The 16,223-nt window shown below is 42.5% G+C and overlaps 1 protein-coding gene across 1 annotated transcript in view; it reads right to left on the bottom strand.

Moving 5' to 3' along the window:
* SNTB1 (syntrophin beta 1) overlaps positions 1–16,223 on the bottom strand; it is a 110,809-nt gene that overhangs the window by 25,157 nt on the left and 69,429 nt on the right. Inside the window, exon 3 of the mRNA XM_054167451.1 lies at positions 14,960–15,167. Within this exon, the coding sequence (XP_054023426.1) occupies positions 14,960–15,167 (208 nt within the window). The remainder of the gene's footprint in view (positions 1–14,959; positions 15,168–16,223) is intronic.

The following is a 16,223-nucleotide window of genomic DNA, read 5'->3' as shown; positions in this document are numbered from 1 at the left end:
TGAGTTTGTACTTGACAGTGTCCAGGCTAATGGAAACTGACAATGTGCGTGACCTTCATGAGTGCAAACAGCTCCTCTGTCAAATCTGAAGTGAAAGAACACAGAGAAGCTAAAATTCCTCTCTTTGGGGTCTCCTTGCAGCTGTGAAGACAATCCTAAAGCATTATGAAAGACTTAGAGAAGGCTACACTTACTGTTGCCAATAGGGAATTTTTCAACACCTTCCAGCCCACTCAATTATTTGTACACCTGTCTGTGCACAACAGCATCTGCAGCTCATCGGTGACTGCTCCTTCCACTGTCATCTTCCCACAAGCTCTCATAGCTCAGCTTCATCTCCCAGTCTCTTCCAGGGCTGTCTCACTCTTTCCTTCTCCCAGGCTCTGTCTGTCTTTCTGCACTTACCCATCTGGCTTATGTACTACAGGAACAAAAATTCCAGCAGAGACACAACATCAGATGTGTAGTTCCACATTCCTATTTCTTCTACCTTACCTGTTTGGATGGTTAGATTCTGAAGCAGGGTCTGCTCCTATTGGTACTGTTACACTGCGATCTCACACTGTGGCATTTCAGGTTTGGCTACTCCCTAGGCCCTATTACACTAACATAATAATTAGTATGTTATTAACCACCAGAATCAGTGCTATTGGTGCTGCTCTCTTCCCTCATTTCAAATGCTTGCAACAACAAAGCAAGAACCCAACAGTTAGGCAGCTTACCCTCTACAGCCAGCTTTCCCAGAAACCCCACAAAGCCTCAAGACAAAATATCACATTAAAGGCTCTCTCACTAACTTGTATAGCTGTGTAATCCCCCTCCATGCTGCTTCTCTGTGCAATACCTCCAGCTTCTTCCATCTCTTCCAGTTGCCTTTGCTTGCAGTTTTGGGCACGCAGATTTAAACCTCTGTTTTGAAATTTTAGAACTGCAAATGTTAAAGCATTCTTTAACCCTGTGATTCAGGGATCCAAAGAACACATCAATAATAAGCATTTTAAAATGGAATGAACACATGTGTGGGTTTAAACCTGAGGTTTTAATGTATTGCCCTCCTGAAGGGCCCTGCAGAAAGCCTCATGGGATGAGATGAGGCCAGAGTCAACACCATGAACCAGATCTTTTCACAATTATGTAAAAGCTTTTCATTGCATAAACAAGTCAGTAAGATTCTATTTCCATAGCAGGCTTCCCCTCAAAGGGAACTTTTCAAGCCATTTCTACAGACATCACTGGCATTTCCAGGCTGAAGCACACAAAATCAGCTATATCCAAACAGCGCACTGGCAGCCTGCTCTGGCCAGTGTCTGCAGCTATGTTCAGCACAAGATCAACAAGTGGCTATTTGCACAGCAGCATGTTCTCAGCAGAATGTAGAAATAAAAATAATAAAAATAAAACCCCAACCAACAATAACACAGTATGTTCACACAGTTTCAGGAATCTTCACTGTGGTTAACAGTCAATGTCTAATAATTAAAACCCAGGTGCATCCTTCCAGTAGGTCTACAGTTATCATATGAGCACCTGAATCTCAGGGAATCCAAATAACATTTTAGAACCTAAGTAAATCTATTTGTCTTCAACAGACTCCCCCAGAGTCTCCTTCTGAAGTACACTCAAAGAAACAGCCACTTTGGCTCCAGAGCCCCTTTTGTACCTTGACTATTGAACAGGTGCATTGCACAAGCAGGGGCTGGAAATCCCTGAACTTAAAATACTCCAAACATTCCAAGGTATCCATCTAGATCTCTGAGATGATCCTCAACAGCCTTGCAGCTGGAGCTGTAAAGAATGGGTGTGCTTTTTGCTGAAGTTGCTGGCAAGATGGTTCAGCTTTTGTAAGAGCATGCCTTCTAAGTACTACCATTTTTTTAGCAACTTCTGACTCTTCTGATCCCTATCTCCAGTAAGTTTAACTTCTCTCATTTGTTATACTTCTGACTCTACTGCTACTGTCTGATTTTCCTGGGGGAAACAAAACAACAACAACAACAACAACAACAACAACAACAACAAAAACCCAGAAAAAGAAAGACTAAGCTGTAAAAAGAGAAAAACACTTAACATCGCTACTAGTCCAGAAGAAAATATGACTTCATAGCAGATTTCAGCAAGGACAGCTCTAAAATGGACTGCAGAGTTTTCCATGGATCTTATTGTGTGATTATTACTACAGATGGAAGGTGTACCACTTCCCTGCTGAAACTGCTTGTTATTTCTGAGTGCTGGACTAGTGACCACTGTCATTCCAACAGGTTCTGCCATGAGGTCAGGCGCGATACAACAGTGTCTAATTTCTCTACCTCTGTGGTTTGCCTGACAGGATAAGACTCCAATGCCTCATGCGAACATGAGGCCACTTCACACCCAGCCTCTCCAGGCCTTGGTAACACTGTGTCCCAGTTTGAGGCAGATCCTCCCTTGCCTCCCACTGGGCAGAAAAATGCTGAGAATCACACAAATGGATTGCAGAAGTGATGGAAAGTTTAAATGGAAAGGCAGTTGAGTGTTTTACAGAAAGGTACAAGCACAGTGACAAAAGAGATCCCAAAGCATACAGAGTGCCTCACAGCATACCTGGAAACCTCCCAGCATTTTCCTTCTCCCTACCTGAGAGTACACCCAAAACCCCCAAGGCTCTTTCTTCCCCCGCTCCACTGTTAGGCTAATCTCAGCTGGCCAGATCTGAGACTGCCCTTCCCCCTTCTTCTTCTGGCATCTTAGGCCTAGCCAGGCCTAAGAGGCCCTGAGATAACTCCCCTTCCATTACCAGATAGGGAGCATCGACCATGGGAGCAGTGAGGGAAGAAAGAGGAAGTGTGAGACCTCACAGATGGATTTATAGGGAGCAGGACATTATGGGTATGAAATACACAGCTTCCTGTGTCCACCCACTGGGCTGGACACCTGGGGCACCAGAGGTGCACCCTGTATGGCAGCAGCAGGAGGCACCCAGCCCAAACTGCCACACACTGCATGTATGGGGAACTCAACCAGGAACAATGCAAGAGTGGGGCAGTTTCTCATGCATCTTAGAGAAGCTAGATGCTTCTCATGCATCTAGAGAAATTTGCTGTTCCAGAAGATTCTGTTGTGAATTCTTCTACTCACTGACACCCTTCTCATCCTGTCCCTTTCAGGATCTTTTTCCTATCTTGCATCCAATGTCTAACATGAACAGCAAGGACTGCACCTCTATGTACAACATTTTTCCATTTGTTTCACTGTTTGTAGCAGTAAGTCCTTCAGCCTTATTGTTCAGTGTTCATTGCACAAAGAGGAGGACATAAAACTGTGTGACCTGTAGAAGGCACTTTTATTCTATCACCGTTTCTCTGTCCCCTGCAGCTGGATGTTTAGGGCTTACGATAAAAATGGAAATGTTGCTTTCTTATGTAGTCATTGTGTAACTCTTCCTTCCTTTCCTATAATCCTTCAAGTGAGGAAAATTGCCAGGAGAAGCATATTGTGCACGTTAGGATTTTTGTGCCTCTCTCCACAGGGATGATGAGCAAAATACTGTCTCTCTCTCTAGAATTAAAGTTGTAAAATGAGATCAAAATTTGGCCCTTGGAGGGAAGTGTTACTTTTGGAAATGATCAGAAACAGCTGCTTTCAAAACCAGTGATGCTGGCTCTTTGTGGTAATTCAACAGTTGGCCTTCCGAATTTTACTTGTGAGGACAAGAGAACTTTTCTGAAGTTTTGCTAAATAAGGTATCTGCTAATCAAAAAAAAAATACAGCAATGCTCAAAATTTGTTGCAAGGCCACTATAATAATTAAGAGAGAATCTCTGACAAGGTTAAATCTAGCGTTATTCAACAGTTGTTCCCCAAAGTAAGTTCCCTTTTGGTAGTAAAATCATTATCTTACTGTTTAAACATTCAGGCTTTCCTCTCTATTTCACACTCCATAAAGCACCTTCATAGTGTTGAGATTTTTTTTTTCTTCTGACAGAAGATGGTTTGTTTTTCCTTCTTTGATTAAATCCTACATCCCACAAGCAGCAGACCTGTGACACTGCTCTACTGTTTCTCATTGTCTCCTTCTATTAAGATGCCAGCACTGTACATCTTCCCTGCAGCCTCGGCGTGGTTTCGCTACGTGCCTGGCATTAGCGCTGTCAGGTCTGAGGTTAATGTGTACACCGTACAACTCATTAGCTGCACATTACTTCTGGAGCCAAAAATCAACATGATTGATCCAACAATATGTTTGGGCTTGGGACCGAGACTCAAATGAGGCCTCACCAAAAGCAAAGGTCAGGATCTTGGCACAAATGTTGCTGCGCACGGAGAAAGCTTTTCTCCCAAACTATTCATCAGGGAAGGTACAAATGACAACTAATATGGGCCTCATTAAAAACAAGAAGAGGAAACCCCTTGGAGAGGACAGAGAGGCTCCCTCACTACAAATTTTTTTCCCAGTCCTTTCCTAAAGCTTTTATTTATGGTACAGTAAAGGCAACCAGTAGTTGTAGGGCTTAGGGGTTTAAGAAACTCATTAGACTAATTATCATGATGCGCCCTATCAATTACCGTCCGGATAAGCAGAGCAGATAACTTTACAAGCAGAAATAAATCTTCAGAACTAAAGGATCTGGGGGAAGGGAATAAAAGGACTTTTTTTTTTTTTTTAAATCAGCACTATTCTTTCTTTTAGTTATAACTCCAGTGTCAGAACATTTCCTGTCTTAAAGTAACTAAAACAGACACTAGTTTAAGAGTGGGAGAGAGGAGAGGAACAATACAAGAAAACTTTTAAATCATGGATTTGTTTCAAGCACAGTTCTTATGAGGATTTCACTCATAACTCACACCCAGGCACTGAAATCAATACTTCAAATATGCTATTTTACATATGGTATCACAAACATTCTTTCTTCCTCAGTAACCAAGGGTGTCAAAAATGCTATTGATGCAACAATTAGGGCTTGCAAGAAATACTCCCCTGCAGTCTCCAGAGTTGCTGTGTTGCAATATAATTGTCTAATGGTATGTTTTTGGAATGGCTGTCACGGTATTATGGGTATAATGTTATTGTTATAGTATATGATAATAAGGGAAAAGGCTGGCATTAATGGCCTTAGGCCCTATCACACAAAGAGAGGTTGAAGATTAAAATTGGACTCAATTTGTAGAGTCTGCATTTAGTAACTGTCTCGCCACACAGAAAATTCTACCACATAGAACTTTTCCCTCTCTACTGTGTTTGTGGGTTTTAAAAAAAATTCTACTCTTCTTCTAAAGGTCAATCCCTCTTTCCACCACAGAACAGAGTTTCTTCTCAAGGTATTTATAGAAAGCCTCTTTATTTTTCTCTGTTAACAGTTGTTTGACAAAACAGGATACAAGGCCTATATTGCTTCTGCTTGTACCAGCAGCAAAAATCTGCTCTTCCACAACACTCTTCAAACGTTAGCCAGCTCATCAGTCCTAAAAACTACTTGTGGGTAGAAATAAATGCACCTGACTGCAAGCTGAGTGGGTGAGCAGGAAGGGGTAACACTATGTGAAAAGACAGGGAAAAACCCAAATGTTGTCTAATTTAGAATTAGAGCATTTTTTACTAGGAAGGTCTCTACTTTTGCCAGCAGCAGTTTTCTGTGGGGATCAGCTGAAGATCCAGGAGGAAGAAGGGCTACAAGGTAGAAAGAAGAGAGATCTTTATGAACTATTCTGCTGTTTTCTAATCTATTTATTCATGCCATTAATCAAAAAGCTGAAATGGGAGTATTATGCTAGGGGAAAAAACAAACCAGTGACTGGGGTGAGAGGAATTCCTAGTGGGCAGAGCCTGAAGGTCAATGTGTGCCTAATGGGCCCCTCCACTCTCCTGAAGGTGGTTTCTAATTCCACTAGACAAAATCAGCAAAAGAAAACAAGATAACAGACCAGAGAAAATGCAGTTTGACAAGAACTTAATGTTTGGAAAAACTGGAATTTTCTAAGACAGACAAAATCTTCCTTTTGAAACTTGTTACATGTAGACAGCAGAAAAACACAAACAAGCAAGCAGCCACAGTGCAAGGGTTCAACTCTTGCAAAACATTGTCCTTTTCAGTGCCCATCATGCTGTAGCAATGTGTAATCAGGGTAGATCAGCTCAGGATTATGGGGATAAATCTGTTTGTCCCATGCAGCTGAAGTGATATCTAGGGGCTGGAGGACAAGATGGGTGTCCCCAGTGCTGCTCAAGTCAGTGCAGTTGATGGGGGAGATGCTCAGACTTTCCAACTGCCCACTTTGCTGGGTTTGCCCCATAGTATTGCCTTAATACCAGCTTCCCCAGCCTGGGTAGCACATGCATCTCTCCACAGTGTCTCCAAATGCCCAAGATAAGCTCCACAACTTCCCCAACCAACATGCCGGTCTGCTTTCTCACACCCTTCATTCCACATTTGGGTAAGCATAGACAGTCCCCTTTCTCACACTGTGAATGCTGATGTCCTATTTGGATCAGCAGAGTGAGGAAGAAACACAAGTGGGTAGCAGGAGACCAGTCGTGTGGTGACTAAGTGCTTAAAATAATTAGGAAGGGCATGCTTTGTTCCCCACTGATGGCAGGGCTGGATATGGGTTCAGGAGAAGTCTCTGCTGCCCTATGTGACACATGTACTGAAGAGAGGCTCTCAGTATACTTAAAGCACATTTGAAAACCAAGAAGCAGCACTGTCTCAAATTCTTTTCCTGTCTTTCTTGCAATATTTGATGTCAAAGGATGAGAGAAAAAGGCCTTTAACCTGCTTCTGAAGGAAGAGGATCAAAGCCTTCCTTCACATCATACCTGGATCTTTCCTGCTTTTTTTCACAACTGAACTTGACTGCAAATATGTTCAAACACGAGCTTTCAAAGCCGTGAAGTCCCAAAAAGTGAGCTGACACAGGATGTGAGTGTGGAGAGGGTGACCTCATGGAGAGATCCAACTGCAGCTGCCAAAGTGAAAGACAGAGATGTCCAATATCTTGAAAATTTAGCAAGATGTAGGAATAAATCTCTCATCTACCAAAATCTGAAAAGTCCCTTGTCCGGCAAAATCCAGCCCAGCCACACAGCAGTTCAAGTTTAGGTTATGAAAAAGAAAGAGTTAAGCATCCGTGCTGTAAGCACTGGTGCTGTGCAAAGCAGTTGGTGTTCAGGACCATGCTGAGACATGGTCCCACTGCCACAACACCACCACATTGTAGGAACTGACAGAAACAGCTCCCACACACACCCCAGGGAGGCAGCAAAACTGCTCCTACTTCCTTTCGACATCCTCTCCTCCTCCTAAGCTACATCCCATCATTTCCCCCTCTCAAACACTGCTTGCGCTTATCAGTGGGACACCTGCAGGGGTCCCTCTCGAAGCAGAGCCACAGGCCACCATGTGGATCCCGCCTCAGCTCTGTATCCCTCTGCTGCCATGTAGGCACAGCTGCCAGAGCAGGAGTCACATCTCCAGGCTCACATTTCCTCCTGATGCAGGAAAGGAGCAGTTAAATGAAATTTCACGGTGGATGACATTAAAAGCAAACTTTCTTCTTGTTCCTCAAGCTCACAGGAACAGCGATAGTGGCTGTATTTTGCAGGAAAAACCTATGCCAGTTTTCAGAACTACTAGATCAAAACCAAGGGAGAGCAGGCAGTATGTGATTACCTCTGTTGGGATCCAGCCAGAACTAATGGACCCCTTGTGGGAGGGGTGAGGGGACATGCAGGACCCCCAGCTCAATTTCTGCAAGAATAATTTAACACCTGAAAGCTATTGCAGGCACAACAGTGCTCACTCATTTAACTGTGCTCTGTAATTATCTGATAGAGAATATTTTCTTTACTACAACAGCCAAACTGTGCTGCAGAAGTATAGATCTTCTCAGGCTTTCATGCCTTCCATTTACCATCATATTCCTGCCATTTTTCATGGTTTACTTAAACTTACTCTTCTTTCCAATCCCTTTGCACTCAGCACTTCTACCTGACTTAGATTTATTGTTTGCTTTGCTCTCATTGGCATGGTAAGAAATAGCATATGTGTCACAGATAAATACTGGCAATGTCTTTAAAACAGTATGGTGAATGAAATGGCTGTTTTCAGCCAGAGTTTTCCTTAATATATCCATTTACTGAATGCACCTAAAGCAACAAGAGAATGATGTTACTGCTGATAAAAGCAGCCTGTGGAGGAACCTTGCTGAAGCTGGGAGAGGAAATTACTCTTCATGCTATTTCAGGTTTACGTCTTTCCTAAGAACAGTCTTGATTGTTATCCCAGATCATGAAGACTGTTAATGTAATTAAGTGCTCTGTTGTGGCGTTTTAAAAAGCAAACAAATCAGTTCCGGAATTAAAAAGATGCAAGGTTATGTGACACAGGCCATAAGCAGGATTCCCCATTTGCATCTAAGTGCTCCACAGCAAGAAATTAGCTAGGATTTAAAAGGACCCTTTCACAGAAGATTCCCCAGTTTAAGGTATGTGTAATCTCCAAAAGGTCAGCACAATGTTAAGATTATGACCAGCTGTATATCATCAATATGTGAAGTTGGGTCCTTCTCTAACTACTCAAAACAAGTGGCCAGGATCAAATTGCCTGGCTGTTTTTCCTAGACACTACCAATGGGTAGAATTTCCAAATGTGCCTAGATAATTAGTATAGAAAACAGGCTGAAAGAAAAGAACATGAAACCCTGTAGAGACTAGAAACTGCAAAGGAGACCACACTGGAGGAATGTGATTTACTTCCAAAGAAAGTAGGCATTTGGATAAGAGTTTCCTTAGCCCACGTTTCTAGCAGTTTATTTATCTGTTTATGTGCTGATTTGTGCTGGGGGTTAAGAGACAGCACAACCCAAAATTTGCTGCAGTTTCAGCCTAAACATGCACAGGTACTTTCCAGGACCAGAATAAAGATTTGGGGATTAGTACAACACAGATTTTATTCCTGAACATCCCACTGGTTTAGTCTGTGCAGCCTGACAAGGCAGCTAGCCCCAACGAAGAATTATACATTGCCTAATGAGGCAGCCTGATTTCCCAATCCCTTTCCCCTTGTCACAGGCTCTCTCACTACTTCTCTTGCACTGGACTTTGCATTTATCATTAAACCTGCAGAAAGCTAATGCTTGCATTGAAAGTAATGAGTTTTCTACCAGCGTAACTATCTGATCTGGCTCAGAGTCAGAAGCCCTGCCATCACTGCAAAGGAGGAGCTGGAAGAACTAAGGGGGATGGTGGCAGCCCCCAACTATGGCCATGGCCATGGCAGGGTTTTGTAAATGCTGCCTAGCAGCTTCACAGAAAGGTGGTCACAACTCAGATATTCACAATGTTAAATAAAAGCAAAGAGCAAAGTGCTTTAACTACATAATGGGCTGGTGGTGTTCTTGTGGGAAGATATTTTAAGAGGGAAATGATATAAAATGTTAAGACTTGAAGCTTCTCTCCTGTTCTTTGAAAATTCATTTGTCTGTGATGAGAATAACAATGTTGTTCTGTTGATGTCTAGCTGCTTTGCTAATCAGTGAACATACTTCCAAAGGAAATGGTAAGACAGAAATGTTTTAATTTCACACTGCAGAAAAAAAACCAACCTCAAATACACTCTCATGCCATTTGCCTAAATCTTATTTAGACAGCTTGCACAGCTCACAATCTTGCTGTTATCACTCCCTCCTATGAATAAGACTGAGAGCAGGAAGATAAATATAATGCTGCAATATACAGGTTGATACTGAAAGAAGATCACTCTGCTGTGACACATCTTGCACTTCAGCTCTAACACAATGATACTGATATCTAAAGTTTGAGACTGAACAGACTGCAACGTATTAACTCACTTTTCATTTTGGAGATACTGTCAGGAGCTGACAAACAACTCTAATTCACCGTGTCACTTTGGTTACTTCCCCTCCAATACTGCACATTTTCTTCCCCTCCAATACTGCACATTTTCTTCCCTCTGATCCCCCCACTAGATTTGTGGGAGTTGCAACACACTTGCCCTGCACAAGCAGAGTAATATGAGCAGGTACCAAACACTGAGGCTAAGATCTGGTGAGAGGAAAGTCCAGAGAGGAACTTTTTCTGAAGATTCAAATATTAATATTAGAAAAGACAACTTGCAGCAAGTCCTATTCGTAAGTTTCTCAAGGGAGCTTTGGGGTGATTTTAAGAAGCCCACTGCCTGTAAGATATTTGACATCCCGAAAAGAGAACAGTCTGGCTGCAGAAGTGCTTGTCTTTCCTCCAAGCCTACATATGAAGTGTCACTGGTACAGCAAGGACAAGAAAAGATGAAGAGCTTGGGGTTTTATTTAGGGTTTGTGGTGTTTTTCTGAATGGACCCCGTGACAAGCTTGCCACCTGGTTACAGTTTCAGCTGGCCCCAAAGCCAGTCATGCTTATGCTGGTGTGGCCACCTGCTGAATTGGCAATAGCTACCTTTGCAGAACCACTTTTGTCAGAACACCTTTTGACATTTGCACTGAAGAGGCAAAAATGTAGATAAAGCTTTTGCCAATGACTTCTTGGTCTGTTGGAACAGACATTACAAAATGATAAGATAAAACTACCATTTCCTCAGTGTTTTAGCTCTCCAGTGCAGGAGCTGATTTCCTCCTCAAGAAGGAACTAAACACTTGGTTGAAAAGCATGAGGAGAAAAGCAGCAATGTTTCAGCAACTCTATAAGCCACAGAATGTGCAGAACTATGAAAAAGTAGGAGAAAAGAGGGTTGGAAAAGACATTTGCACAAGGATTGAAAGGATTCCTGAAAAGAAGAGGTCCAATTAACTCACACAGAAAAACTCCTCAGGATGATACTACTAGCTTCTTTTTTTGTCTTTGGTCACTGAAAGTATCTTTATAGGGAGCATTAAAACTCACAGGTATCTGTTCCTTCTCATTTAACATGCTTGTTAATCCCACAGGTCTTGCTTAAGTGAAAAGACAAACAGGAGAAAGAAGAGTTGATGAGGAGAGCACACACTTCATTACAAACCAGTACTTGACATATCCCTTAGTTACAGAAAAGCTTTAGGATGCTAGCAACTAAAGCAACTCCCTACCCCTTGGCTGGCTTCAGAAACCCTTCCCACATGGTCAAGGTCAGGACAAGGTTAGTGCCTTAATAAAAGAGGGAATAAGGTATCCCTAATGATTGCTTCTGGCTGTTTCTCTCCTTACCTGTAATGATTATTTGCTTGCTTAAAGTCATGCAGAGCTCTGCTTCACTTGCAGATAGACCTTTCTCTGCCCACCCTGGGGCACAGCCAAGTACCTGATGGTGGACCTGTGAGATGGATGTTGCATGCTTTAAGACTGTAAATTTAGGGCTATCTTCACAAGGAAGCTTGGTGAAGGTGGAAGAATCCTGTTATCATCCAATCACTTAGTACCTGCTGTTTATTTTAATATTACCCACACGAGGGAGGCTCCACTAATGAATCTATTTTTGTAATAGCAATAAAGGTTGAAGTTTAGAGCTAAGTTTAGAGCACAGACACATAAAAAATGTCAAACCAGGAAGCAGCTTAATGAAAGCAGACAGTAATCACAGCAAATTACAGTGAAATATCTTTGGGATTACATTTTGCATTCCCTAAATAAGCAGAGGGATTCATCTCAGTGTCATTCCATTTTGCCCAGAATTCACTGTAAGGATATGCTAGGTAAGTAACATAATATGATGCCATAAAAGCTGTCTGAGAAGTTACACTCCAAGATGCTTTTCAAAATGGAGTTCAAACTTCTTCCCACTACAGCCCATGAAAAAATAGCAAGATATGCCACAAAATATCCCAGAGAAAGATTTTAATGGTAAAATTAAGAATACAAGTCACATGCTTTATTTTGTGGCTACTATAATGAGGTTTAGAAACTGACTAGCAGTGGTAGGGAAGTTTACCCCAGGAGAAGATAGATGGTATTCCAAAAAACCACTGTAAAATTTAATGTTTTCCAACTGGCAAACTCTAGTTTTGCATAAGGGGTACCCAGGAAATACCTTATGATCAGCATCTCACCCAGCTGCCATAAACACCTTCTCTGAAACTATACATAGTTTACACATGTACCTTCCTCTCCCACCACCAGCCCATAGTCCAGTAATGAAATAAAAGCAATTTCACATCTCTTTAATAAAATCAGTTTTAATATGTAGTGATTTTCTTTACTTTTAACAGGTCTCCAATGTGAGAAGCAGCCAGGAACTTTTGACCTCACTATGTTACTATTGCACAGCTCTGGATGGTTAGCTCAGTGAAAAAAACAGGTTGACTTCTGGCTAACAAATGTTCCTGCAAATCTCTCAAGGCTAATTCTTGATGACAGCCACTCCAAATACAGCAGAACATGCGCAGAGCCACAGCCTGGCCCTATTAAAGGCAACACAAGTTTCACCACTAAATTCAGCAGGACCTCAAACCAGTCCATAATGAGTAACATGAAATGAGATCTTGGTCCATAAGGTGAAAAAAGGAGAAGGAAATGTGTAAATGGGATACTGTGCATTAACCATAATGAGAGGAAAGTCATAAACCAGAAGTGTGCCGTGTGTCACCTTAAAATGTCCTGTTAGTATTTTATATATAAGCTCTGCATGATCTGCCATAGAGCAGTTACCATTTTAGAGGAGAGTATTTTGCAGCGAAAAAAGCCTCTCATATTCAGCTTTTCTTGAGTTTATAGAAACAGTGTTGTGAAAAGGGCAAACAAGATTAAAACCCCACGATTGTACAGTTTAATACTGTTAAAATTTACTTGCCAGTGCTGCAGTGTTCTAACCCACAAGTTATTCCCCCAAACCTTTACATTTGCTACAGCATTATGTCACATAGTTCTGCTGTCTGCCCTGTTCTGTAGCAAAACACACAAAATCTGCCTGAAAGGTTTTACAGTGTTTGCCTCACTGTAAGTCACATGGACTGACTTGCATTTTGCTAAAAATTAACAGTGTGCCTTCTTAAAGTATGTTAGACAGAAGTGTGGCACATGTGCCTGTGGCTCCCACATTTTCATCTACAAAACTGCAGACAGAGCTAAAACATAGGCTATTTTTTTAAGGGCAATCAGTCAGCTCCCCACAGTTGTGCTGGTATCGAATAATTAACCAGGTTGGAAAAGACCTTCAAGATCATCAAGTCCAAACTATCACTCAACATCATCTAATCAACTAAACAATGGCACTAAGTGCCTCATCCAGTCTTATTTTAAACACTTACAGGGATAGTGACTCCACCACCTCCCTGGGCAGCTCCTTTCAATGGCCAATCACTCTTTCTGCAAAGAATTTCCTCCTAACATCCAGCCTAAATTGTAAAACTGTTCTAGAATCATAGAATTGTTGGGGACCTCAAGGATCAGCCAGTTCCAACTGCCCTGCCATGGGCAGAGACACCTCACAGTAGATCAGGTTGCCCAGAGCCACATCCAGCCTGGCCTTAAACATTCCCAGGGATGGGGCTTCTATCACCTTCCTGGGCAAACCTTTCCCGTGTCCAATCTGAATCTACCCATTTCTATTTTTTTTTCCATTCCCCCTAGTCCTATCATTACCTGACAACCTAAAAATCCCTCACCTGCCCCATTTCCCCCCTTTTTCCCCTCAAATCCTGGGCTCTGTTGGAGTCTCCTCCCACCCCAGGTGTGGCCACTTGGCCCTCCCCACCCACTCCTCTATTTAATCCACCGCAGGAAAGACAGAAGCCCCAAGCTGAGCCCATCTGGGCTGAGGGATCTTCCTCTCATCACTGGTGAGTGCCCATGGTGCACACTGGGTGATGGTGGTGGTGACAACAAAGGCCGGGGGGCCTGCTGGCCCCCCGGTTGTTAGGACCAGGATTGATGACTACTCCAATATCACCCATGGGTGCTGGCTGGGCCTCCTTACTGGGGTTGAGCTTCTCTGTGTGGTATCTTGGCTGGTAAGGGTCTTGCCCCTGGCTCTGGGATGGGTGCAAAAATGGTGTTGGTGGAGCAGGAGCTGTTTAGGCATATGACATTATGCTAACTACAGGATTTTTACCTGGAGGCCCCTTGAGTCTGCTCTCATCATTCAATAAGTCTCTGCTACTGTGCCTCATTTACAGACCATTGCTTCCCCCTCACTGCCACCTTTCAGAAATAAGGAGGGAAAGGAGGGAAAAAAGCAATAAAGCGTATCTGGAAAATGCATTCCCTTATCAATCAGCTCTGAACAGGAAGCCTTCAGGAAGAGGGCAGGTTGGAAAGTGAGAATCACTTCTTATGAATCACAAATTTCATACAGAACAGATAGAAAAAGACTGCTTCTTCTGCATTGTGGTTATGTTTCATGATGGTAAATGCAGAGGGGGGAAAAAAAGTTCAAGCTGCCTTGGAAATCCCAGTCACACTTCTTTACAGAAAGAATCACTGAGAAAGAACATTGTGACAAGTGAATACCCATTCTTCATGCAGAAATACAGCATCAACCAGGTTGGAAAAGTCCTTTGAGATCATCAAGTCCAACCTATAACTGAACACCATCTAATCAACTAAACCATGGCACTAAGTGCCTCATCCAGTCTCTTTTTAAACACCTCCAGTGATAGTGACTCCACCACCTCCCTGGGCAGCCCATTCCAGTGGCAAGTTACTCTTTCAGTGAAGAATGTCTTCCTAATGTCCAGCTTAAGTCTCCCCTGGAACAGCTTGAGATTGTGTCCTCTTGTTCTGTCACAGGTTGCCTAAGAGAAGAGACCAACCCCCACCTGGATACAACCTCTTTTGAGGTAGTTTTGTTTGTATGTTTTGGTTGGTTGGTGGGTGGTTGCTGTTTTTCAAAAGCATAAAAACTGGAAAGCATAAAAACTAAGAAAGGAAACATGTTCATGGAAAGCTAAATCAAACCCAGAATCTCCTTTAGCCTTTCCCTTTACAGACAAGGCTGAATTCAGGAATAAAGAGCAAGTGAGAGAGAGAGCTTAGAAGTGAAAAGAAGAATGTTTTCATTACCTTTTCTGCAAGCCAGCCTAGATGCCTAATCTCTCGACTTCCAGCAATCCCTGTTTTACCCAGCTGGTCTCTGACCTCTGAAATCACCCTGGGGATGAGATCATTGACACTGGAGTGGATGGCATTGAACCAGGCCTGGGCTGTAGCTGAATCCTTACTCCTGAGCACCACGGTGTGCTTGGCATCAGGTGAATGAACTTCAATAAGTCTAGAAAAATGTGGAGGGGAAAAAACATTATGTTCACTCAGACACCAGTAAGTAGCTACATTTATTAAGTCACTTAGTGTTAGCAATGAGTGAAAAATAAGTACGCTGATACCGTGAGCTACCATTAAAACTTACCTTGCAACACTTGAATACAGTAAAGATTACCTGACACCACACCTTGCTGTCCTTGATAAGGGAATTTGCCAGTGTTGATGCAACCCCGCATCTAGCATGTCAATAGGAGTTTCAAATGTAAAGGCAAGAGGAGCATTCACCAAAACCAGGCAACCACCCAGAACTACATAAGAGGTAACTGCAGAGAAACCAGGGATAAGCTGCTACCTTATTTCATTGGGTATCATGGCACACACAGTTTCCCCACGTGTTTGTTTTACATACATAGAGTTAAATTAAAATCCACCCCCATCCCAAATGGGAGTTTTCTTAGGATTGCATTGTGGTTTCAGTGAGACCACTAAGCAGCAATTTTAAGCCCACCACAACGGGCTTTAGCTTTCTTCAGGAGTTATCCATGTCCTTAATGCTCCATTTAGATCCTGCTAACAGTGGCAGCAAGAAAGGGCTAACCATAACTGTATGAGTGCTGCTGGCAGGTATCTTTTACAGTTTCCAGCTCCTGTGGAGAGAGATATTTGTTCTTTTTTTTTCCCCAAAAAAAAACATGCTTACTTGACCATCCTGTGGGCTTCCACCCCACTGCTGTGGTTTGAAATGCACAAACCCACACAGTTTTCATTAAAATTAAGCCTGTCCATCGTGGTTATGGGACCTGTGCCAACACAAAAGTTTTGAGAGGCAGCTGCAGCTATTTCAGTTTGGTTTTCAGTGAAGTTATTAGTTGCAACTGGAACTCTGTGTGCTCCCTATTGCTTTGTGAGCCACTTTTACTTGAATGTTAGTTAAACAACCCACAGGGTAATAGTCTAGTTTATCTTTATGAAAAGCAATTCTAAAACCGAGCCCCTGTTGTTGCCCATCACTCAACTACATATCCTATTTGTGCTTTTTATTGTCCATGTATAGTTGACTGCCCCT

This window comes from Dryobates pubescens, chromosome 14, assembly GCF_014839835.1.
Source record: "Dryobates pubescens isolate bDryPub1 chromosome 14, bDryPub1.pri, whole genome shotgun sequence".
In the NCBI taxonomy this organism is placed as follows: Eukaryota; Metazoa; Chordata; class Aves; order Piciformes; family Picidae; genus Dryobates; species Dryobates pubescens.
This window is presented reverse-complemented; position numbering and strand designations above follow the sequence as displayed.